This window comes from Girardinichthys multiradiatus, chromosome 22 (genome assembly GCF_021462225.1).
Source record: "Girardinichthys multiradiatus isolate DD_20200921_A chromosome 22, DD_fGirMul_XY1, whole genome shotgun sequence".
Classification (NCBI taxonomy): Eukaryota; Metazoa; Chordata; class Actinopteri; order Cyprinodontiformes; family Goodeidae; genus Girardinichthys; species Girardinichthys multiradiatus.
Genome location: NC_061814.1, coordinates 15979962 through 16005452, shown reverse-complemented (window position 1 = coordinate 16005452; position 25491 = coordinate 15979962). Strand labels below are relative to the sequence as shown.

At 41.5% G+C, this 25491-nt stretch overlaps 2 protein-coding genes across 3 annotated transcripts in view; both read right to left on the bottom strand.

Annotated features, from left to right (window-relative positions):
- Window positions 1-18574, bottom strand: part of lrpprc (leucine-rich pentatricopeptide repeat containing) — an 84053-nt gene extending 65479 nt beyond the window's left edge. The window contains exons 1-14 of the mRNA XM_047351713.1: window positions 18358-18574; window positions 16989-17191; window positions 16596-16718; window positions 16236-16357; window positions 15953-16011; window positions 14457-14543; window positions 14232-14358; window positions 13983-14127; window positions 12631-12782; window positions 12433-12538; window positions 12229-12336; window positions 2606-2724; window positions 2434-2524; window positions 685-754 (exon numbers count right to left, since the gene is read on the bottom strand). Coding sequence (XP_047207669.1) covers window positions 685-754; window positions 2434-2524; window positions 2606-2724; window positions 12229-12336; window positions 12433-12538; window positions 12631-12782; window positions 13983-14127; window positions 14232-14358; window positions 14457-14543; window positions 15953-16011; window positions 16236-16357; window positions 16596-16718; window positions 16989-17191; window positions 18358-18536 — 1691 coding nt within the window. The 5' untranslated portion in view covers window positions 18537-18574. The remainder of the gene's footprint in view (window positions 1-684; window positions 755-2433; window positions 2525-2605; window positions 2725-12228; window positions 12337-12432; window positions 12539-12630; window positions 12783-13982; window positions 14128-14231; window positions 14359-14456; window positions 14544-15952; window positions 16012-16235; window positions 16358-16595; window positions 16719-16988; window positions 17192-18357) is intronic.
- A 4402-nt stretch (window positions 18575-22976) lies between these two features.
- znhit2 (zinc finger, HIT-type containing 2) lies at window positions 22977-25117 on the bottom strand. 2 transcript variants are annotated; one of them, XM_047351841.1, is made up of 2 exons: window positions 24995-25117; window positions 22977-24821 (listed from the first exon to the last, which is right to left on the bottom strand). In XM_047351841.1, exon 2 carries the CDS (start codon window positions 24761-24763, stop codon window positions 23045-23047), a length of 1719 nt encoding a protein of 572 aa, XP_047207797.1. In that variant the 5' UTR covers window positions 24764-24821; window positions 24995-25117; the 3' UTR covers window positions 22977-23044. The 2 variants fall into 2 exon arrangements, with proteins under 2 accessions (XP_047207797.1, XP_047207796.1); XM_047351840.1 differs by having other exon boundaries at window positions 24903-25043.
- Between the last annotated feature and the right edge of the window lie 374 nt (window positions 25118-25491).

The following is a 25491-nucleotide window of genomic DNA, read 5'->3' as shown; positions in this document are numbered from 1 at the left end:
AACACGTCAAAATGTTAAGAATTCCAAGGTGGATCAACACTTTTCCAAGGCACTGTATACAAAGACCTTCGACAGGATGAACCAAGAGCGTAAAGTTGAATTTTAGTAATCTGATTTTTGCTCAGTGAAAGAAATAACTTCAGTCCCTGCAGGGAAGTCAGCACTTTACTCCTTGGTTCACTTCCAGCGTCGCTCTGGGGCCCAAGTGTTTTTGTGCAGCCGTGTAGTGCTAAACTGTAAATATTCATAAACACCCCTTCAATAAATGCCTGTGAGTCAGATGCAGGTCCTAAGGCTAGCCCCTTGTGTGTCAGAGAGAGTGAGAGAAAATGCAACCAGTACAGAAGTCAGGGGATAGTGGTGGGCATCTGCTAATTTGCATATCTCCCGCAGTGCTTTGGGGCGAGAGGGCCTCCATATGTATGAGGCGCCCGTGTATATCTGCCAGTGTGTGTGATGCAGCGTTTCTCCCTGCAGCTGCCCGCGCGCGCAGACGCCAGTGGATGGTGCAACGGGCCGCACATGTCATATTCACACACATTCACAGCATATGCTGCAGTGACCGCCATAGAGCCACGCGAAACCCCAGGCTGGGGCTCTGAGGGGCCAAATATGTAAAAATGCAGGATGTAAAGTGATGCAGAAAATGGAAAGACAAACACATGAAGGGGCTAATTGACTCACTTTTTGAAGCCGGCGATGAGGCTGTTGCGGAAAAAACTGAGGTCCAGGGGTGGGAAAGAGGGATCCGACACTGATGTGAAGAAAGCAAACAGAGAAAAGTCAGATCATTCATTCAGAGCGTGGATCCTTTCATCAGGCAACAGATTGGTCATTTATTTTCTACCATCAAGGCAAACCTAAGGAATTTAGGCGTCGTTTGCGACCAATCGATGTCTCTTAAAAGGTCACTGAAAGATCTTGTCTGAAACTGTTCGAGTAAATCGAGAATTATTATCAAGCAAAGAAAGCTGCAGTCAAAACAGAACTTTAGATGGTTATTGGTGCTTTTATTTTTCGTTTGACTGGGACGCCCTTCTCACAAGCAACAACAGAAAAGCTCTTAATCGCTTGGTCCAAAACTCTTCAGCAAGACTCAACTAGAACAAAGAGAAAAGCTCTCATCAGTCTTTTTTTAAACTGCATTTGCACAGCATACCCGTTCGTCTTTAAAGGCTGACTTTAACTTGCAGGGCCTTTCTAAATCATTTAATTGTGAAAGCAACATAATACAACCAGTCCTCAGAACCTCAAACCAAAATGTACTTTTTGCCCCAAGGACCAGATATAAAACTAGAGGGCATTGCTTTTCCACACTGTTGCACCGAGGAGGGTTCATCTACAGACTAAGTGGGAAGTTGAAAGTTTAGGCCTTTCGTCAGCACAAACATTGATTGGTTCGTTCAACTGGGCCCGTTTTACCTCCGTTTCTTCAGTTTTCCCTCTTTTTCCTTACTTTGGTCAATTTCAAGGCAGTACAAGAACAATGAAGGAAAAGTGTTCTTAAGAGAAGTTGCATGAAGTTGGTGTTTCACAATTATATTTTAAATAGAGTCAGTTGTGTAAAAATATATAGAATAGTAGCTAACCCATGTGCTAAAGATGACATCCAATCACATGTTTCTACTCCAGTAGATATGCTGAATAATTAACAATATGAGCTTTTTATATTCATGTTACTCTATAAAGAGCAAAATGACAAAAAGGTATAATAATCTGCATAATAGTCAACTCATTTAAAACTAAATGATAGATTTAGCAAGTGTCTCTCTAAGTCACTGTATTGAAATCAAACAAATACATAGATTACATTGTTATCAATGTTTGATAACATTTTATAACTGTAAAAATCATTGTGCTAGATTAATTTCTAAACCTGCACATCTACATAGGCTGCTAAATGACAGTTTCATATCTACAGCCCAGAAACTTCAGAATCATTGTCTTGTTTCTAGACGTTACCATAAAATCTGAATCTCATGGATATTTACATCTTCCAATCGTGAAATTTATTTCCATTTCAGGTGAAACGACTAATCAGTCATCTCACAGAGATTAAACTGAGACATATATGTGACATATGTGGAGGGAGCGTTCGATGTTTGAGGCTAAAAGATGAGACACAGAAAACAGGAGCAGCGTTTCATAATTTAGGAACCCCTTCATATCTCGTTCCTCTGCAGAACGGAGCTCTCCTCGCTCTCGCTCTTTACAAATTCACACAAACTAATCCCTTAAAAGGCCTGACTAGCACAGAGGTGTTAGAGGGCAGGTGTGTGTGTGTGTGTGTGCGCTCAAGTGCCAGGACACAAACGCCAATTAGCCTGCAGACAAGCAGCAACCTCTATGATGATGGATGCCCCTGTATGGTGCCGAGGTTCTTCAGATTTTGTGAAACTTGGTGAGAATTAATGTGTTTGTGTGTCAACTTACTTATAGTGTACACTTGGGCCAGGTCGCTAGCCGCCAATGAGCGAACCTCTGCGCACACGAAGGCCTCGGAATCCACAGAGATGCCTAAATCCTGAAGAGACAGCAACATTTTTGTCAGATAAACCTTTCGGCGAGCACCGGAGAATAAACTTTAGCCTGACCGACTGATCACCTTGAGGGCTTGTCGTGCGGCCTCTAAGCTGGGGAACACGGGGAGGATATAGGTGGATAACGTCTCGAGGTCGGGGGACACGCCAAGCTTCTCCATGCCTCGCATCACTTCCACAACACCTACAACAAAAACGCAGAGAAAAATCAACATTTTATTTCCAAAACTAAATTTAAATCATGTCAGTTTCTAAGATGAGAAACATTGCAGATTAGCAAAAACTTTTATTATGGATTCCCTAAATCTAAGCTTATGTCTCCGAGTATTTAACCAAGAAATTGTACCAAAATCCATTGCCAATATGAAGAATCAGGACTTAATATCATAGTCCCTTGTAAAACATGTTGTCACAGAACCAGTAATTTATTTTATTTTTTCTAATTAAATTACACACAGGTGGGCTCTTATTGCTAATTAGGTGACTACTAAAGGCAGCATCTTTCAATGGAATGTATGGAGTGGAACACGCCTGTCCCCAGTCTTTCCGTGTTTGACCCTTTCTCTCTGCAACAAACTACATGTGCCCTCCTTCACCCTATAGTATTTACAACTGGCACAGAGCTCATCTGCTCAGCTGTTACTTTATTTCCTGTTGTCCCTTCATACATGCTCAGCTCGATTAATTGCTCCAAAGTTAAAGACTCGATGCAATCAACTGTCCGCTTTAGTTACATGCTGGTTCAGGAGCAGAGATCGTTGCGATTGCTGCAAGGTCATCGACCCAATGCAGTTGGCTGGGTTACAATCATGTAGTGGAAACTAAAGCACGGCTCTCTGTATACTAAAAAACTAAAAACTAAAACTAACTTTAGCAGGTGTTCATTCTTTTTTTCTTTTTTGCTAAATTAGGGATGGCCAGTTATACAATTTACCATAAAAATATTAAAGTATAGTTCAGGATGTTTGCAAAACTGAGAAACTTAATGCTATTAATATCAATATATTTAAAAATATGATTGTCTGCAAAGGTTGTGTGCTTTTTTGATGCAAATCTAATGCAGTTGGTGTGCTGAAGTAGCCTATTTGCTAATAGGTCAATTTTATGGGGCAACTGTGGGAAGAACAGTTTTCTTGCAATCCAAAAGTTGTGAGTTCGATTCCAGCTTCCTCCCGTCACATGTCCAAGTGCCTTGACAATGCACACAACTTCAAGTTGCCTTACAATCTGCATATCCATGTATGAATGTGTGTGCGTCAGTGAGTGCGACTGGGTAAATGCGCCACTAGTGTAAAGCACCTTGATTGGTTGGTATGACTATAAAAGCCCTTTGTAAATTCAGCAGTATTTGTACTGCAGGGTCTGACTGTATGCAGTGGCAGATGTTTTACCAAACAGATTGATAAATGTTTAAGATCTGTTCATCATTTTTGCCTTTGCAATAAATACAACAAAATATCGTGATAAAATTTGAAGCCAATATCATTAATCGCCAATAAAATTGCCTAATAACATTAAAATAATATAGCTGTGATCAACTACGGATGAATAATTGTTACTTTTAAGCTTCAAACAAAAGCAGATGCATTAGGTTACAGGTTTTTGTCTTAAACTTCAGTGTAAATACAGTGAAACTGTGGTGTTTTTCCTCCAGGTCACACCATAAGAATCTCATACTGGCCCATGCATACTTTCAAAACAAGATTTTAAAATGACAAACTTTGTGTATGTTCACCTCAAACAATAAGAAAAACAACAGCTCCTGTGTCTCTTACAGTCAAATACTGCACACACACTTTTCTACAGTTACTCTCATGTACCAGGCTGAAGCTGTGTAAGTACTCCACACCCTTGACTGTTACAACACTAATGGCTCCTTTCCCCTCCACCCCAGATTGCCGGGTAAACATATGCATGTGTAGACACACACTTGGCCTCAAGTGGACTCTTGCACCCTGTTCTCCAGTACAACCCTGAGGTCCTGCCTAAGGAAAGGTGGCCAAAGCAGCCACATGCATATGGAAGAGCCACAAAAACTACTCAGCGATGAAGGCAACACTGTGCATCATGTCTCGGAGCGTGCCTGTGAAGGAGAGAGGCCTAAAAAAGCAAAGACACGTGACCTCGTGTTGGTGCTTGTTGGTGAATAGGTGTAAAGCAACAATCTTAATGTTGCTACAATATGTGCTTAATCAATATTACCAATACACCTTCAGGCACAGAAAACCATCCTTAAGTGATTCCTCTAGATCACATACATATAAGAATGCTGTATATAAAGAGAAAGCAAGATCTTTGTGTTTGTGTATTCTCTTGGGAGGCATGTGTTGACCTGTCAGGATCTTTATATAAATAAATGATGAGTTCGGGGCTTTTATATGTCAAAAAAACCTGCAACTGGGCTGCATTATCACAGGTGGAGGTACCTAAACCACTCCATCCATTCAGCTTTCCCTTCCCTCCGTATCACTCATTCATCCACCGCTTCCACAATCCATCTACCCATCTTTCAAAAGAAGCAAACACACAATCTTCCCCTTTCTTCTCAATGGAGGATCCCATCCACTCTGCCATCCGTCGGTTCATTCTTACCCCCGTCATCGCTTTCACCCGTCCTTTTTTTATGAACGAAGAGAGGGAGCACCTGTTTTCCTCCTGAATAATCCATAATCAATTTCACGGTGAGCCAAACAGACAGAAAACAAGTGAATGGAGAGCAGGAGGTTTAAATGTAGAAGCTGGACGTCCCTCATGTGCTTTCAGACATCCGGACATGAGCTTCCATGATCATCAGCACTTTTCACCAACGCAATATGAAAGCATGTGGATTTGTTTCTGCTAGTCATGCCTTTAAACAAGAAGCTTTTAACCCTTTGAGCCTCAGTATTTTGAGGGTCAGCTTTGGGTCCACATATTTTAAGATTTAGGGAATATTATTAATATTCTTTAAGATGAGTTATATCTTCCTTTTTATTTGGGGTATAAAAGGTGCAGTGGGACCTACAATGAACATCCAAACAAAGGTGAAAGTAATAAATTTTCTACATTATGGATAATATCTGTACTCAAGCTTTAGTTAGACGAAGCCCACCTTTAAATCAAGAGACAAATGTTAAGGCAGAAAAGCTACAGGCTTTGACTAATATTTTTGCGATCTGTGAATGCACCATATCCAAGTGCTACCACGCCATGCTAAGAACAACACTCTTTAGTGTGGAAGAAATAAAGGAAGGAAAAAGAACTTGGCTATTTTTAGCATCAGTGCGGTGTTTAAATATGATGTAAAAGAAGCTTAGAGATGTAAGAAGCTTCATGTAGGAAAGGATACAGTTTATTTAGGCTGCGAGTGAGTGAGAGAGAGCAAAACGTCAGCAGAAAGGCTCTTTGCTCATCTTTCTGAACTTTTTACCTCTGTCTGTTAAGGAATGTGATGGATCTGTTGGCACTATTACAGCAAAAACTCTCTTAAACAGACGTCACCTTATGCTTCAAATATAAATGCCAAAATCGGCAGAGCAGGTCAAAGGTTTTACAAAATAACAGATTGGAAATCGGCTACAAAATTTTGATTACTGCATCTCTGCATTACACAGTTGGCCAACAAAAACACCTTTTTTAGATTTTTATTATTCAACAAAAATCTTGATCCACCCTTTGTAGAGAGTTCAGACATGTTGGTGAACTTTGACTAGCTTGGCAGTTACCATGCAGATGAGCGTGTGAATAATTTGTCTAGGAAGAACACGGAGTAAAAAAAAATTTTTTAATAAAAAGTGCCTCAGATGTAGGCATGCCACAGGGCGTAGCAATAACGCATGACCCATATAAGGAGGCTTCAGTCATTGACGCAGCTGTCCCGGGTTCAAATCGCAACCCCTGTGAGACCTGTGCTGTGTGTCTTCCCCCTCTCTCTGACCCACTTTCTGGCACTACCTAGCACTTTAAAAAAATAACAAAAATAAAGGCCAAAAAAAAAGAAAAACACTGCCTTGGATGTTACTAGTAGATAGTAAATAAGTAAATAGCTGGGAGAAAAAAAACCAAGATGATTTAACATACATGAATCAAACTTAGAAAGTGGAGAAATAATTGGAAAAAAGTTCTTAACCAATTAGTAAAAGAAATTTGAGAGCAAAACGACTAGTGATTTTCTGAAGCATCGTTTGTCTAACTTTCCTTCAGTCTTTACACTCCACAACACTCACACCTATATAAACCCTGTTGTTTACTCTATCTGAGAAATTCACAAACAGATTTTAGCACAAAGAAGAGCTGTGAAGAATGGAGACCTCTCCAGGTCGGTCAGCATAGAAACCTGGCGTTTTCTCCAGGCAAGAAGTATCAAAGTAGTAAGTTAAGCACGGCAGTGGTCACAAGATATCACCATCAGCTTCATGTCTCCAGGTTAACTGTCACAAACAGGAAGTGAGGACACACAGAAGATGGAGAAAAAGAGGAGTGGAGTGAACCGGTGGCTGTCATCTCGTCCTGTCCTTGGACATGAGAAGCTGTCACTTCCCCTTTGCTTTCTCCTCTAACGCTATCTGTCTGGCTCATCTCTCTTTGCCCATGACTACTTGGGGTGGACTTTGATGCTAGAACGCAACAGCAGGTTGGAAACGAGGAGAAATAGCTTCCACCATAGGTGATTTGAATTAAAATAATAATTTATTTGGAATAAAATGTAGGGAAAATGTCCAGGAAAGAGCTCATATAAAGTAGCTCTCTGCAATTTTGTTAGAGGTCTTTGCAAGAAAGGAAAACTGACCAAACCAGAAGACTTTACACCTCACTCATCACCCAAAACATGCAAGGTGAGAGAGACCACCTCCCTCTGCAGCTTCCTCTTCCTCTCCCTGGCCCTGCTGTGTCACAACTTATAAGACAACAATGTGTCACAAGGACTGACAAGCAGTGACTAGCTGGCGGCAGGTGGCAAGCATATGCTTTCGCTAAACCCACCAAATCCACACCTCATCAACATGTACGGGGATTTTTTTTTCCCTCCTCCCCCAGACCTCCTCCCATTCCTCAGCTCCGGCCTCTCTGCCCGCTAGTGACACCTGTGGACAAAAAGTGACACGACGCTTAATATTTCATGGGCCATGCACAGCGGGGCGCGTAATCCAAAGTGAATTCCCTCAGAGCGCTTGCATTTACATGAAATAAAGTCACTCTGCATCAGTCACATCACCTGCACTGCCCTCCGAAAGTCATCTCCACCCCCTCCCTTACACACACACACACACAGCTCCTATAGTCAATGAATGTGAGGGAGAAGAAAAGGGGGAGAGAAGCTGCATGATTCATGAGGATTAAGGCAAACACTGTTGGAAACAAGTGTGAACGAGAGAGAAGTTTCTCCACTTTCCTTTCTTTCTTTCTTCCTCCTTTCCGCACCACGATACATAGATGGGTGCTGTCTGAATGTGCGTTTGGAGCTCAAGTCTGTCTGGTTGCACATGTTTGCACTCATATCTGGTCCTCCCCTTCAGGCTGCTAAAGCCAGCCGCTGAGACATCTCACCAGTCAAACTGGGAATAAGTCTTGACCGCAAGGAAGATTCAATTTGCAACGGCGCAACACCGGTCTGACCGGTTTTCACCTCCCTGCCAGCTTGAATGCTGTCAGCTGGCCGACAAGGGAGAAGAAAAAATCCATAATTTATTAATTGCTTCAAAAAAGCCCAAAGAGAGACCCGGAGTTCTGCAAACATGAAGCACTTAAAAACCATACTACCGCTGAACACAGTCGGCAGGATGCACCTGCTAATGAGTTGTGAATCTTGACAAGTCTCAAGATACCTGCAATCTGTGACCGACACGATTTCTTACACTGGTCCATCTCCAAAGACAACCAGAGAGGGAAAATACTTTGGGAAAACAGACAAATCTGTCTACTGTATTCAGTTCTTTGTTTTCGAATGTTTGCAGTTATTCTGACAGCTGTTTGTAGCCTGATTCTTCCAGTTGACTTCACATGAACTAGAAAGCAGCTTTAACATCTACTGGGAGATGATCAAAACATACTTCAAGAATTTAAGGGTGTCTTCACACCTGCCACTTTCAGTCCGCTTTAAACGGAATTTGTTTCCCCCATTGGTACGGACCTTTTGTCCAGGTGTGAATACATTCAAGCGAACCCTGGTGTGGACCAAACCACCGGACCGAGACCCACTCTTTGAGGTGGTCTTGGTCCGCTTCCAAACGGGCTCTGGTGCGGTTCGCTTATGGACTGAATACAAACCGGCCCCGATCTGAACCAACTACAGAAAATGTATGTCTCTTTGGACTTAACAAGCCACCGTAGCCGATAGCAAAAGTGTACGTTATACACAAATCATACCTGATCAGCTGTATGTTGCAACGCTACTGGCATGCTGTGGGACAGGGCACACGCATTCTCCGACGCCGTTCCAAAATTATAAATGGAACGTCTGAAAATCTGCATTGAATGAGCTGCTCTTCACCTTCACAATAATATTGCAGCTGTAATAACGGCAAAAATATGCAGAACAGAGGTGCTGCACGCAGCACGTCTACAGTTGTTTTCCTAAATTTCCGGGTCAGCGCTTTGTCCCGCCCCCGTCATTTCTGTCCAATGGGAGCAATGATCGTCACCTGCGTGACTTTGTTTACAAGTAATAGTTCACTTGCAAAAAGTACAATGTCAAAGCAAACCTCACCAAACAAAAAAAATAAAGTCCGCCGGTGGTCCGGACCAAACAAGCGGACTAAAAGGACTTTCCTGCTGTAAATACACCCTAAAAAATTGAGAACCAGCTTCTTTGGATCCATTATCTATACCTGCCTAATTCTGACCAGGGTCACAGGGAGCTCCGGCGGTCAAACAGCAACAGACGAGCATCAACCTGAGTCAACAAATCAAAAATAACTCATTTATTTGAGCTCATGATACATATAAAGAAAGCACGTGGTGTGTTAAGTCAAAACAGAGTTGTTCTACCTCAACACATAGACATTAAGGGTTCAGAAACCACGCACAGAGCTCCCAGCATCCTTTGTGCAATGGTAGTAATGGAAAGATAAAGTTCTGCACAGTGAGAAAAATCTGGTTTGACAAAAGAACTGAACAAACCCACTGAAGCAAATTACCCAACAAGACAGCCTACCATGGGGCAAAGGTCAAGAGGCCATCCTTCAACACAAACTGCGAAGCACTTTGAACTGCTTCTGTTTGGTTTGTATCAGCATATACGGTGGTCTGCAAAGGTATTCAGAGCCCTGAACAACATTTTATTATCAACCAACAACTTTAATGAATTTAAGTGGCTTGTAGTATTTAGCCCTCTTTACTCTGATGAACCTAAATAAAACGCGGTGCCACTGAACCTATTTAAAGGCCAACCAATTAGTAAATGCTCTGGTCAGATGAGAAAACAAAAAATAAATAAGCTTTTTGGCTACACAATGTGGAAAAACCTCTCTGCATACAACCTTGATAACACAATCCCCATCATATGACATGGTTGTGGTTGCATCATGCTGTGGGAATGATTCTCTTAAGATAGGACAGGAAAGCAAGTCAGAGCTGATTGGAAGATGGGTGGAGTTAATGAAAAGAAAATTCTGGAAGAAAATCTGTTATAGGTGGCAAATGACTGGAGACTGGGCTGGAAGTTCACCTTCCAGTAGGAAAACAACCCTTAAAATACAGCCAGAGCTATAATGCAAATGGTAGAATGGCCTAGTCAAAGCCCGCATTAAAAGAATCATTGGCAAGGCCTAAATTAGTTAAAAATAAAGTCTCCCATTCTATTCTCAACTGGACGTCCATTAAAAACATAACAAAAAATTCACTGAAGTTTGCGGCTGCTTTTTTAGACTCGTACTTTTGCAACAAAATCGAACACTAAAATTCAGTTTATTTTGATTGCTTCCAAAAAAGGAAGATAACTGAAAATACTGAGCCCAGAAGCTCCAGTAAAAAACTAAAACTGATTAGTACGGTCAAGAAACCCAGAGCCTGGAACAAAACGGTGACTAGACATCAGGGAGAGTTGCAGAAACATGAAATTCATGTCTGAAAGCATTTTCTGAGAATCAAAGTGTCTTACAGTTGACAGGAAATGCGAAGTTAGGATGTCTCAGTTTTTTGACGTATTCACGAACTTCTCTAGAGAGGACACTGTAAGTATTTGCACAGAAGCGTTCATGCACGTGTTTGTTGTAGCTCCTGCTCTCGTCCTCTCAAGCAGAGATCAGAGCTCTTCCCCCTTCACTGGCCCAACCCGGTGAAATCTGTCCCAGTTGGTTTACTCTCAAAGGTCATTAATACTTAAATAAAAACTCCCCTTTAAAAGCTCTTTCTGGTACAGAAGATGTTATAATCCCCTCTATGCCTTCAGAAAAAAAAAAGATCCAAAAGACAGGATTACGCTCAACAAAAAAGGAGTTTTAACTTTTTTTTTTTTTTCATTTATTTAAGAGCTTCGTGGCTCCTGTTAGGTCATCACATCAACGAACTATTTACACATGAAGCTAAAAGTGGCTCAAGCATGCAACTACCAGCTTAGATTTAGAACTGGCTTGACTTTCACCCTATTCCCTTCCAAGTCAGAAGTTAAATGGCACAAAATAGTTATAGATAATGTAGTTTTGAAGAATGTTAAGCTTGTAAGTTAAAATATGAAGTGAGTATTCAGACAGGCCATGGTTTCTGAAAAGCACAAACTTTTAAGTTAATCAATGTTTTTCAGTTGGACTACCAGCAGTCCTTTAGGAAGACATATTCATCGTTTCCCTTTACCGAGTTGAGTCAACAAACCAAAATGCCAAGGAAAACTACTTTTAATGGACGGAGTGATTTCTAAAGAGCTTTTAGCCAAAAAGTTTACACAGAGTAAAAAACATTAACAGAGGGATAAAAAGATGCATCTTTCTCGGGCCTGTTGTTTATTTCTAACCCTAACACATGTTCATATTCGTTTCTCTCCCAACATACTGCACAGTATGCTGCCAAGGTCAGTTACAAGATCAAGACGCTCCAAAGAAAAACAAAATCACTGCTTTGTACCTGACATCCAATTAAATCCTTAGTGAAGCTCTGGCCTACAGATAATTTTCTCTTTAAGAACTATTGGTAACACTATCCAAAATATTTCTTCTAGCCATCCTGTTCTGAGAGGTCATTAACTTAAAACAAAGACAAAATGAACAAAGTTGACATTCTAAGATGTTTTTGCCATTTTTATTAGCAGTTATTAAGGTTAGCATGTGTGTCTGAGTATTTCCTCACACAGAGACAGCAGTACACAACAGTCTGCATGTAAAATCTACTAGGATATCAAAACATTTGGGAGCAGTTGTTCCACTAGTTCTACCGTTTAGATGTCTTTGCACATTTAACTAAAAGGTTGCCATGACATTCAGAAGCTAAAAGCTCAAAATAAGAACGAAAATGAACACGTATGCCCCTGTCCTTTCAAACAGCTTCTTACATCTCTGAGCTGCACCTCACAATAATAGCTAAAATCAAATCTTCTTTCCTTAATACGAACTTCGACGCTGAAGAATGCTCATGTTAGCGTAACCTAATAGCACTCAGGTATAATGTGTTCACTGTGTTTGAGTTTCTGACCAGCTGGTTTCTAGTAAGGACCTGCAAAACAATTTTGACCTCTTTTTTTTATGTTAAACAGTCTCTGTGTTTGTGTGTGTGTTTTTACCAGCTATGTTGTTCTCCTTTAAAGGCTGAATAAGAACAGGCCAGAAGTAATGAGGTCTAACAGGTATGTTCTGCTCCTTCAGTAACTTCATCAGCTCCAAAGATGTCCCTGCAAAACAAAGGAAGAAGACAAAACAATTTTGGTTTTCAGTAAGACAATTCAGAGAACATAAATTAATTTAGTCTATAAGTACGTCTGTGTTACCAAGTTTTCTGGCCTCCAGGGCACAGGAAAGAGTGAAGGTAAGCGGCGCAGTGTGAAGGTTCAACACCTGAAGATCTTTACAGTAATGCACAACCTTCTCCAGTGCCTGAAACATAAGTCAAAAGTAATATCTGACTCTGTGGGTGGACAACAGTGGTCCGACAAAGTTTCTTTAACAAAACCAAGGCAAGTTTGTACCGTGTCCATGTTCACACAGTGCCTGAGGAAGAAGTTTCCAAGGTTAGACGAGTCACTGCTATCTGACTGTAGAGTAGGGAATGTCTTCAGGAGGCTAAAAGCTACATCTTCTTGTCCCTGGGTGATGAGGCTCAGACACAGGTTCATGGCATCTGGAAGGACAAGAAGGAGGACTTTTACACACCACCTTATGTGACATTTGTTTGGCTAACTGTTATTATTGAAAAAAAAAAAGCATATTTAAAGAGTTCTCTGTCCCTTTAGTCCATTTTAAATGTCAAATACAAAAGTTCACTATGAATTTATGAAAAGTATTTCGACATCTTTTAGGCTTTAAATATGGAACATGGAAAAGCCAAAGAAAAAATAGGAAGGAAGGAGGAAAGGAAGGAAAGGAATGAAAGAGGGGAGGAATGACAAACGTTAGGATGGAGGGGAAAGGACACAAGGGAGCAAGGCATGGTAGAAGAACGCCAGAAAGGAGGGAAGAAGGCATGGACAAAGGAAGACAGGAAGGACAGACGGAAGAAAGCAAGGTAAGAAATAATGGAGTGAGGAAGGACAAAGGAAGTAACGGATAAAGGACCAACCTTTTGAATAACGGGATGGGGAATGAAGCCTTGAAAAACAAATATTTTTCCAAATTCTTAAGACCTGGAACTTACTTAAATCCATATTTTTCCAGACTCTTCCAGAATAGGAGCTCTGAGCTGGCCCTGTCTTTCAGTGTTTAACCCTTTCTCTCTCCTAGACATAGCTACTGACTGAGCTTCTACTGTAACTAACTCTATGTGCTCTCTTTCAGACTCTAACCTTGAAAACCGGCTCAGAGTTTATCTGTTCTTTCTTTCTAGGTGAATCGACTAAAGGAGCTACATCCATTAACATTTACTTTTCCTTCCCATAGAAAGTACTCCTGGATCAGTGCTTCTTTCTTCTTTTTGTGTCTCTGCTCTGTTCTGCTCCTTCTCTGCTCTAGATGGACAAACCTTATCAGTTTATTATTTTACTTAGTACCCCTACACATAGCCCATTCTAAAATGGCCAAACTAACACTCAGTAGTTTATTCTTACCTCCCCAACAACACTATACCATTCCAGACCCTTTGTGAAGTGCCTTGAGACGATATGTGTTGTGAATTGGCGCTATATAAATAAACTAAATTGAATTGAATTACAAGCAAACAGATGTAGTGGACTCTCAGGGACAATACAGGCATCAGCTAAAATCTAGATTTTATTAACTAGAAATGAACAGGCAGTCTGTCCATCATCAGACGTCAGCAGTATTTCTGACTGATATCCGTCTTTGCTGCTGTTGGAAAACATGATATGTATCTGTACCAGTGTACCTGGAATGTAGCCCCTCTCGTGCCTCAGGCATTCGATCATTTCTGGTATGTGTTGCTGGTGTCCGGCCTTGGCCAGAGTGAAAATGACCTGCATGATGTCTCTGTCCATCAGGCTGCAGTCTGCGCTCTCTGCTGCCTCCAGAGTCTGAAAAAGTTAGGGAGTAAAGTTAGGGATGGGACAAGAAGAACGTGTAGGTCTGAAGAAAGGTAAAACCATGCTCATCATATCTTTATTATGACAGCACAAACCTTCTTCATACTCTCCAGATCTCCCTTCTCAGCATACGCATTCAGCAGCGTCACATAAGTATCAGGACTCGGTTCAACTCCTGCTCCCCGCATCACAGATAAGATGTTTGCAGCACTCTCGATATCGCTGAGCACCAATAAAGAAACAACTTTTTAAGAATGAAATTGCTCCAAAACCGATGTATTTTGTTGTGCTATGAGCAGATGAAATGCTCTGAAACTCACCCTGCGCGTGCATGTCCTGTCACCAGAGAGCTGAAAACGGCTTCTGTGATTGGCAAATCTTTGCTCTTCATGAAACCCAAGATGGTGCTGTGAATGAATGACAGTAATCACAGTTGCTTCAGTTCTTTCAGAATCAAACACTTCATTATAAACTATGGTGGCTCAGATGTAAAAATATTTTAAGGGAACTGACCATGCAAAGCCAACAGAGCCACTAGCAATAAAACATTAAATAAATACAAAAATTTGTTTTTTCCACCAAATCTAAAAGGGGACATATCATGTAAAATCCAATTTTTTAGCCTTTAAATATATGTTGTGTACTTGGAGTCTGTATGAGTGCAGAAAAGTTTAATTTAGTATCTCCAAGTGTAGTGGAGATATCTTTATATTTTGTTAGGGTCATACATTTCAGTCCGTTCAGTTTTCTCTATCATCCGTTACATTGATCCAACTGTTAAATCACCGTATTTGCTGCGTAACAGCTAAACAAGGTCATGGTCTTCCGGCTGATCAATTTCCCTTATCCGCCATGTTTATTTCTCACTGCAATTTTGTAGTCCAAACTCAAGAATGCATACCCTGAAAGAGGATCAGTTGGTGGGTGTATTAAGTTGTTGGGTGTATTAACCCACACAGCTTATTACACCGTGCCCCAGCATCAGAACCTCTTCAAAGTGCCTGGTTAAATTCATGGAAATCTACCAACATCAGTGGGGGAAATGCATATTTCGCCCACTTCGAGGACGAGTGTTTCAGCAACCTCCACCAGTATCAAGAAGGATTTGTTGAAATCATCTTATTAAGCAGTCAGTTCCTTCTGTCTATGGGAACAATGGACACAGCAAAGCGGTAAGCTGCAAATAGCGCCAAAATGACAAATTTTGTAGACTTAAATTTATTGTGTATTTGATAGCAGTAGCATCGTGGCTTCAGCTCATGTTAGTGCCGCTTTTAGCTCCTTGAGGAAATAACCATACTGCGTACTTTGAACAGTATTATTACATTAACAGTTTTACATTGTTTATGCTGTTTTTGTCATTTCTGCGGCGCTAGATAATTGCGTCTCTGTTATCAAACTACAAAAATGTCCAGACAGATTAAAGTTCAGCGCTCTTTGAACTGGAAGGGGGCGGAGTGTGAAGTGTCTCAACGGCATTTAAAGAGACGGCACCAAAACGAGTTGCTCTCAGACGCACCTCAGAACAGGGTAATAGAGGAGCCTGTGGAGCTACAATAACAAGAAATCAGACCAAAGCCTTGCTGTTCCACTTTATATAGACCACAACTGAAGGATTTAAATGCGATAGGGAAGGATTTGAAAGCATGATATGTGCCCTTTAACAGGGCCTGGTTGTCAGGAATCACTGACCTCAAATTCAGATGAAACGTTATAAGTAACGATGTAACCATTTCTGGAAAGTGATTGCTTATATTTTGTATAATAGATTTAAAGGGTTTTCTAGAGATACAATACAAACAGCAGATTTTCTCACCTGGCTCCCTCGATATCTCCATTTTGGCAATAAGCAGCTATCAACCTCTGGTAGGTGACCTGTTCACAGCAACATTCATTTTATTAACTACTCAGGAAAATAGTGGTTATCAAAGGATAAAAAGGTCAAATCAAATAAATGAAATTAGGACTATCAACAAATGAAAAAAAATAATGCTTATGATTTACATTCGTCAGTATGCTGTTTTTTTCTTATCGTAAAGCTCTTCTAGGGATCAAGCCTGCATTTTTTAACTGTTGGATTCACTCTGTGCTATACTTACTCGGTTTGGCTGGATATTCGCTGCTTCCACTTTAGCCAAGAAGTCAGTGGGGGAGAACTTAAATTCATTCTGCAGGTAAACCTTCAGCAAGGCGTTGTAGTGGCTAACGTCATATTGTGCACCTGGGGAAAATGTTCAAATGTTCAGATTCAGCAAAATATCAAAAAAAAAAAACTTCTATAAAAAACCAAATGGTTTAAATAACTTCAAAAAAGGTTATATCCCTGTATTTAATCGTACTTAAGTCTAATAAATGTTCATATGTTGGGAGTAAATGTATCCTCACATTTGCAGTGAACAGTGGGGCAACTCTCTAATCATCTGAGGTTTAGGATGTTGGCACCACTAAAAGCTTCTTACCCAGCTCCTGCAGCTTATCCCACACTCTGTGTGCCAGCTCGTTACGCTCCTCCATTGGCATCTCAGGCAGCAAGGAGCCACAGCTACGCAGCAGCAGCAAGGCCTGATTACTACTAGGATAACCTGCATGCATATAGGGAAACAGAGTGCAGTTGGATGGAAACAAAAACAGAGGGCGAAAAATGTCACAATACTTATAGTTTAAAGGAAATTCATTTTGAAATTAACTTTTTCTTGGCTTGATAGCATACAATTGTGCATCTGGAAAAGGCATTCTGAAACTCTTATTCAGTTAATGCTTAAAGCTTGCGTTTCAGAGTAAAGGTTTTTTGTTGCTGGTAACACCCATAATATGCAATAATGTACATACTGCTCCGAGATGTGCCCGCCTACCTGTCCTGCAGATATCATGGAAGATGCGCAAAAGCAATGTCTTTGTTATGCGTCCCGTCCTCCTCACTGAGCTGTCCAGTTTGGTCAGCGCCCAATCGAACTGTTGTGCCTGCTTAGACCGCACCGCCACATTGGCCTCGTCCTTTTGCTCTGTGGCCACAGCATAGTTACGCACGCACCCGGTTGTGTAAGGCCACACACACCTGAGGAAGATAAGAGTTGAGGTGAGGCGAATAGAGAAACCATCGACTCAAGCACCTTTTCATTTACTGAAACTTAATGATCAGCTCACATCTCACCATCGGTACTGATAGGACATGAGTAACGTGTCCCGCATGAAACTAGATTCTATAACAAAAAGTATTAAAAGGAAGAGAAATGATACATGATTTTCAATGCATATGTACTGAATCCACGTCTTGTACAAGCACCTTTTTACTGCAATAGCAGCAATCATTTTGGGAATGTCTTTACCAACTTTGCACTTCTAGAGACTAAAATGCTTCCCGCTTCTTCTTTAAAATAAATCTCAAGCTCCATTATATTAAAGTTGTCTGGAGAGCATCTCTGAACATCAATCTATGTCTGAACTAATGTAGGTTGGGACTTTGACTGGGTCAGTCTACCATATGAATATGCTTTGATGTAAACCCTTCCATGGTAGCTCTGGCTGCATGTTTACATCTACATCAACTCTGGCCAGCTTCCCCATTTCTGCTAAAGAAAGTCATCCCCACAGCATGATCCAACCAACACCGTGTTTCACTGAGGGGATGACGTGTTTAAATGAAATGCAGTGTTAGGTTTACACCACACATAGCAGTTTGCTCTTTGTGATTTTGTAATGAGCTGTGACCTTGAAGGATGAGAGTCCTGCTGCAGTAACCTGTGGTCATCTGTTAAACATTATACTAGTGGAAACTGATTGCAGTTCCTATTTAAATCTTTATGATAAAATATGAAAACGAATACTGTTAATTATTCAATAGCAACAAACTGGCTACAGCATCACAACGTAGACTAGCTAGCCTCATGCTAAAAGCTAACAGGCTACATATATAACGGTTAGTCTTTGGGTAATAATAGGAAACACGACGGCTAATATACCAAACTGAAGTAAGAGGAGTTATCTGTGCTGTATCAACGTTACACAGCGTGCAATGTGCATAAAAAAGCCACGTTTTCCGAGTGGCCCCAAAGAAGCTAACTGCGTATGTTGAATTGCTTCTATTATAACAACGCATGTTTTATGGTTCAACATGCAATGCTGTTGGTTAACAATGTTTCAGACATATTACTGTGTTTGTCATTGAAGCCCAATGACATCCATGCTTCACGCGTGGGTCCCAGCTAACCTGCAGGAACCTACCTGCTGACGTTGTCAGAAACAAAGCCGATCTGTCTGGAGCAGACGCCGGTCCTTCTACCGCCGACAGCCCCACTGTACAACCGACCGAGCGGAGCACCGCTCCTTCTGCTCCCCGGGATCTGGAGCAAACCTGATGGTGAAAACTTGAGTAACCGGGCTGATCTCAAGAGCGCAGCCATGTTTTCGGTCACAACGTGGAGGAACTTCCACACCACGTGACTGAGGGAAGAATCTCGCGAGAGTACCAAATCAGACTCGTTCTCTTCTTTGGTAAGGTTAATACAGGTCCTTCTCAAAATATTAGCATATTGTGATAAAGTTCATTGTTTTCCATAATGTAATGATGAAAATTTAACATTCATATATTTTAGATTCATTGCACAATAACTGAAATATTTCAGGTCTTTTATTGTCTTAATACGGATGATTGTGGCATACAGCTCATGAAAACCCAAAATTCCTATCTCACAAAATTAGCATATTTCATCCGACCAATAAAAGAAAAGGGTTTTTAATACAAAAACCGTCAACCTTTAAATAATCATGTACAGTTATGCACTCAATACTTGGTCGGGAATCCTTTTGCAGAAATGACTGCTTCAATGCGGCGTGGCATGGAGGCAATCAGCCTGTGGCACTGCTGAGGTCTTATGGAGGCCCAGGATGCTTCGATAGCAGCCTTTAGCTCATCCAGAGTGTTGGGTCTTGAGTCTCTCAACGTTCTCTTCACAATATCCCACAGATTCTCTATGGGGTTCAGGTCAGGAGAGTTGGCAGGCCAATTGAGCACAGTGCTACCATGGTCAGTAAACCATTTACCAGTGGTTTTGGCACTGTGAGCAGGTGCCAGGTCGTGCTGAAAAATGAAATCTTCATCTCCATAAAGCTTTTCAGCAGATGGAAGCATGAAGTGCTCCAAAATCTCCTGATAGCTAGCTGCATTGACCTTGCCCTTGATAAAACACAGTGGACCAACACCAGCAGCTGACACGGCACCACAGACCATCACTGACTGTGGGTACTTGACATTGGACTTCTGGCATTTTGGCATTTCCTTCTCCCTAGTCTTCCTCCAGACTCTGGCACCTTGATTTCCAAATGACATGCAGAATTTGCTTTCATCCGAAAAAAGTACTTTGGACCACTGAGCAACAGTCCAGTGCTGCTTCTCTGTAGCCCAGGACTGGGGAATGTGGCACCTGTAGCCCATTTCCTGCACCCACCTGTGCACGGTGGCTCTGGATGTTTCTACTCCAGACTCAGTCCACTGCTTCCGCAGGTCCCCCAAGGTCTGGAATCGGCCCTTCTCCACAATCTTCCTCAGGGTCCGGTCACCTCTTCTCGTTGTGCAGCGTTTTCTGCCACACTTTTTCCTTCCCACAGACTTCCCACTGAGGTGCCTTGATACAGCACTTTGGGAACAGCCTATTCGTTCAGAAATTTATTTCTGTGTCTTACCCTCTTGCTTGAGGGTGTCAATAGTGGCCTTCTGGACAGCAGTCAGGTCGGCACTCTTATACATGATTGGGGTTTTGAGTGATGAACCAGGCTGGGAGTTTTAAAGGCCTCAGGAATCTTTTGCAGGTGTTTAGAGTTAACTTGTTGATTCAGATGATTAGGTTCATAGCTCGTTTAGAGACCCTTTTAATGATATGCTAATTTTGTGAGATAGGAATTTTGGGTTTTCATGAGCTGTATGCCAAAATCATCCGTATTAAGACAATAAAAGACCTGAAATATTTCAGTTAGTGTGCAATGAATCTAAAATATATGAATGTTAAATTTTCATCATGACATTATGGAAAATAATGAACTTTATCACAATATGCTAATATTTTGAGAAGGACCTGTATACAAATTATTGGGCATTTTCACTAAACTGAGAACATAAATCAGTTGGGATATACATTATCGGTTAGCTGAAAATAGCAACATATAAAATCAAGAAAAAAAGCAACACTGAAAACAAACAGAAAATTTCGAGGTCGAAAGAAATGTAATTGTGCAAAGACGGCATCTTTCAAAGACAAGAGATAAGAACATTGCATGGTTTATTTATGTGTGGATAATTCAGGGATATAATCTGTTGCAAGATACCTTTTAATTTGCCTATTGAACATGGTAAAGATGGTTTACAATTTTTCCATTTGCCTTCATGAATGGTATTTGCCCTGTAAAATATTCTGGTTTGCTTTCCTTTACACGGTAAGTGGTACACCTTCAAAAGACTTGTAATGTCCTAAAAGGAACATAGCTGTCATTCATATAATAAATTTAATACATAGAAATTATACTGTTTTCACTGTCAGTGTATTGTTCTGCATGAAAACTGACTGGTTTTAAACTACCAGTTTTCAAAACTAGTTAATTGTGTTAAGTGTGATAAGTAGCGCTACTTTAGTTGCCACACCATGATTCTGATTTTTCACACTGGAAATATTTACAGAAACCCTAATTTATCTTTCTTGTAAGCCAGGAAAAAGTATGGGAGTCTTTTTCTCAGCCAGGTGACTGGCAGGGGGTAGCAATCGGTGGGGGAGGGACAGCTCTACATTACTCTCTGCTCCATACAGCCAGAAAAAGTCCGGTCACTCCATCACTTTCTTTGGCATCTAATCAAAAGCAACTGAAAATTAATATAACTTGAATGAAATAGTTACCAACCGGACCCTCTGACAGATTCAGGTATAATTTAATTATATTATTTACAGTATCCTGATTGTTCTAATCACTCATGATGAAATGTATGTTTGCACATATGAGGCCATATATTGCCTCGTAAGGATCCTGTGGAAAAAACATCAAAGTACAGCTGAAAAAAAAACGCAGCCACTGCTCGTAGGGAGCATTTCAAGACAGGTGGGGGACCCCCAGTTAGACCACAAACCTATGACCTGAAAGAATTGGGATGATTGAAAGCCAAAAACCCTTGGAAGGGATCCCAGATGATGATCATCTGGATAGTTCAGGTGGGGAATCTTCTACTTCTACTCTTTGTTACAATGTGTGTCTGTGTGTATTTATTGTCCTGCTCAGGTAAGCTAAATAGTACCATCGTTTGCACTATGAATAATACTCTTGAAATCTTATGTCTTGTATTGTAATTCTCTCTAGAGAAAGACGTCCTGAGCTTGAATCACATGTCGGAGGAGCCAGAACAGAGTCAGAAAAACCAGACCTCTGCACCTGTGGCAGCAGCCAGTATCACCATCCCAGGCAGCACAGCAAGAGTGAAAAGGCTGACTATCCATGAAAAACTTGCTATAGTTTCATGAGCACAAATTGCAATATCTAAAAGAACATGAACTCAAGATAAAAATCTTTCAAGTGGAGTTGTCAGTCAAAGAGATGGAGAGAGACATGAAACAACAGCAGCGGCTAAACTTCAGTGTTTTTCCTAATAATGCCTCTGTTGACCTCGTGCCATTATGAAATAAAGATGTTCCATTACAATCACAATTCAACCAAAATATATTCAGTAATGAACCATATTTTTTCTTCATCTTACCATTTTCAAAATGATACATAATGTAGTCAAACAAATTCAAACAGATCACTTGTGGATCACTCAACAGCTTCCAGCTTCTTTTCTTTTTCTTTATGAAAAGTGCTGCACAGCAAAGCTGTTTCTATAAGCATGTCTAGTTTTGTCATTGGCTACCTCCATGGGAACATGTGGGTCATTGTAATATTCAGTTGGTGGGTCTGAACAGCCATGCTGTCTGAGGTAATTATGAAGCACTGCAACTGCCACAATAACAATACAGCATCTTCTTGGTTCAAAACATAACGTATTCCTGAGAGATAGGAAACGATTCTTCCAGATACCAAACATGCGCTCTACCAGCCCTCTGGTGTGGATGTGGGCTTGGTTGTAGCGCTGCTGCGCAGGCCTGACTGGATGCAGATAAGGAGTAAACAAGAATTGTGTCTGTGCATAACCACAGTCGCGCAGTAGGACTCCACTGTGTTCTCCAGCTTCAAACTGAGCACACAAAGAGTTCTGGAAAATCCTTGAGTCGTGTGTTGAATCGCTCCAACGTGCAACAATGTTTGAGACCTGCATAGTGGGAGTACAGACACCCTAATACGTTTACCGAAAACGAGGAGGAGGTATAGGAGTTCCTCTTACTGAGTCACATGCAATCTTTGAAGCAAACACATCATTTCAGCTGCAGTGTTTCTGTACATACAAAACGGTCATGGAAATCTGTGTCATCAAATTCATTCAGCAGGTTACTTCTGTTTCTGAGAAATCTTCTTTCTGGTTTTGGTGGTGGTCATCTAGCATCATTGATGTAGTCAAGAAAATCGATTTTGCCCATCCAAAGTGAAACATACTGCCTTTACTGTGAAGTTGAACCTGCCTCTGGCCAGGTTTAATTAAGTCTTCATTTAGACCTGGATTAGCTCGTCTTCCTTCAAAACAGATTTAACTCAAGACTAGGACAAGTCTGGAACTACTATAATCCATATCTAAGAAAGCTGGTTCAATAAATCCTGGTTTAAAATGTGATTTAATCTAGAACTAGGCCTTAATCCCTGTATGGGAAACTGGGCCTAAGTGATTACACTAAGTAAGTCATTACTGGTTTAAAATTCACAAACAGACCAGATTGTATTTTTGACATATTTTATTTAACAACAAATTTTATTTAAAAAAAACAACATACATGTATAAATGCATTTAGCTCAGCTCCTCAATGAGCTTATCGTGTCTTTTTCTCTTTCTTTTCTTCAAATTCTCCTGAACTACAGTCTTTGCTTTCTCCATGCTGTCCCTCACACTTTCTCTTTTACTGTGTTCACTCCACAGTTCCACAGCAAGTCTGTGAATCTGCTGAACACTGTCCTTCACCCAGGCTTGAAAGAATTCACACTTTTTGCTTGCCTGGAAGTACTTCTGTCTCCTAATCCCTTCTTCACCCTCTTTGGATAGCTTCACCCTAGCTTTGGAGAGTACACTGCGCAGCTGACTGAGGGCTGCCAGACAGTAACCTGAGGCATCCCGTCTGTTTCTGCCTGTCATGATGTGAGCCACAGCCTCCACTGCTCTGGCGGGAGCCAGAGGGTCATCCCTGTCGAGGCAACCATCACGCAGGACAAGAGCTTCTCCACAGTCTAAAGCTTCCTGGACAGAGCTGAACACCCTGCCTGAGCTCAGAGCCGCAGACAGAACGAGAGTCATGTCACAGAACTCGAACATCAATGAATCTGTGTCACCATTATACAGGGACAAGGCAAAGGCATAGCCATAAAGGGCATTTACTAAACTGTAGCAAACCAGAGGAGATGGATTTGCACATAAGGAGCTCAACTTTGGAATATTTGCAGAAATTGAGGGAACTCTTTCTCCAGATGGGCTTCCTTTACTTTTTCCTTTTTCCTTTCTCTTCCCTCCTATAACCTTGTTTGTCTTTGACACCGACTCTCCTTCTTTCTGACCATCTTCTTGTGATATCTTGACTTGATTATCACTGGCATTCTCCTGTTTGTTCACTTCTTCCTGAAGTACCTCGATGAGCGACCTGCCAATCTCCTCATGCTCCTCCCACCAGGGCTTCCACACAGGGAGTACCCCGCTGAGATCTCCCCCCTTCAAAAGACCCATAAACTTCTCCTGCTCCTTCTTGCTGAGAAGTTCCCACAGCTCCTCCTCTGAAAGCTTGTCGATCTCCAACCCTGACAATCGCACAGCCAAGTCCAAATCCCCTTCTGTACTGTCAGCATCCTCACCAGCAGCTCCAGGCGTCACCTTTGCTCCTCCGATCTCCTCAAGTTTTCCCAGAATAGCCTCCATCTCTGGTATGTTCTCCTCTCCAGACTGTTGAAGCTCTGCCAACTTGGACAGAAGATCCAAAACCTGTACCTTCTCCACTGCTTCCTCTTCATCCTCTCCCTCCCCCACCATGTCTGCTTCTTTTAAAAAATTCTCCATCCCCCCATGTGTTGCAACTGCTTTCTGCCTCAGTCCCAGCAGAATCTCCTGCATCTTCCTCCTACCCTCAGCCTCTGTTTTCCCCATTTCCTTCAGCTCCTGCAGGACAGACTCCTTGTAAAACTCCTCGGAGCAAGCGGAGTGGTCTGGGCTCTGGTAGCAGGACAATCCACAGTACTGGAGGTTACAACGTGGACAGGTGTAGTTGGAGGGTTTACATTTACACAGCGTGCACACCTCCCTGCTCATCCTGGTGTTAGACTCATCCCCTGCAACCTTCTCCTTTTGGATCTTGGCTGGGGAAAGAAACTCCTCATTTCCAGCTCCTTTAGACGGAAGCAGGATCCCATCCCTGGCCACAGTCTCTGTCTCGGGCGCCGGGTCGGTCCACTCCTCTTCCTTTGGAGCGATATCTGTCAGGAGGCTCCTCACTGACGGAGGAATGCTCCGTCTAATTACTGGATTCATAAAGACGGGACTTGAGCCGAAGCAGGGCGTTAAGAGCGCAGCGTCCAAAGAGGAAAACCTAACAACATAAACAACACAGGTGTTAAATGACGTTTCATTATTTATCCGGTTAAACGAGTTAACGTCAGACCGTGTTTACCTTGCGAGGAGTTAAGCAGGGCGGGATGTCTCAAAAACAGTCCCGGTATTGTGTCTAAATAAGAAAAATATTACAGAAAACCGTCTACTTACTTTACTTCTGTGTCTGTACTAGAACCGTTTCACGTTTGTGGTCCCAAATAAGCCGTCACGTCGCTGTTTGATGACGTGTGAGCAACTTGCGAGAGGTTCTCAACCCGAGGGATGACTCCTCTGTGGCGGGCGCAAAATGATTTCTGAGGGTCGCCAGACAGTTGTAAAGGAAAAAATATCCAAACCACAACAAAAGGAAAACTAATAGTGCAGACCCAGGAATTTCATGCCCACAGGTTTCCAAATTTGGTGCTACATCTAATTCTGTGACTAAAGAATATTGTGACTCCAGGCGGTATTGTTTAAAATCGGGACTGTAATAAAAATGGTCACAAATTCTGATAAGTGTAAAAAACAGACATTCGTAGTAGCGCATAGTTGTACATTATTAAGTGAAAAAACAAAAAAATTTGATTTCATGTTTTTAAAATATTTTACATATGAAAACTTGAAAAGAGTGGTATGCATATGCATTCAACCAGTTGATTTAATAGTTT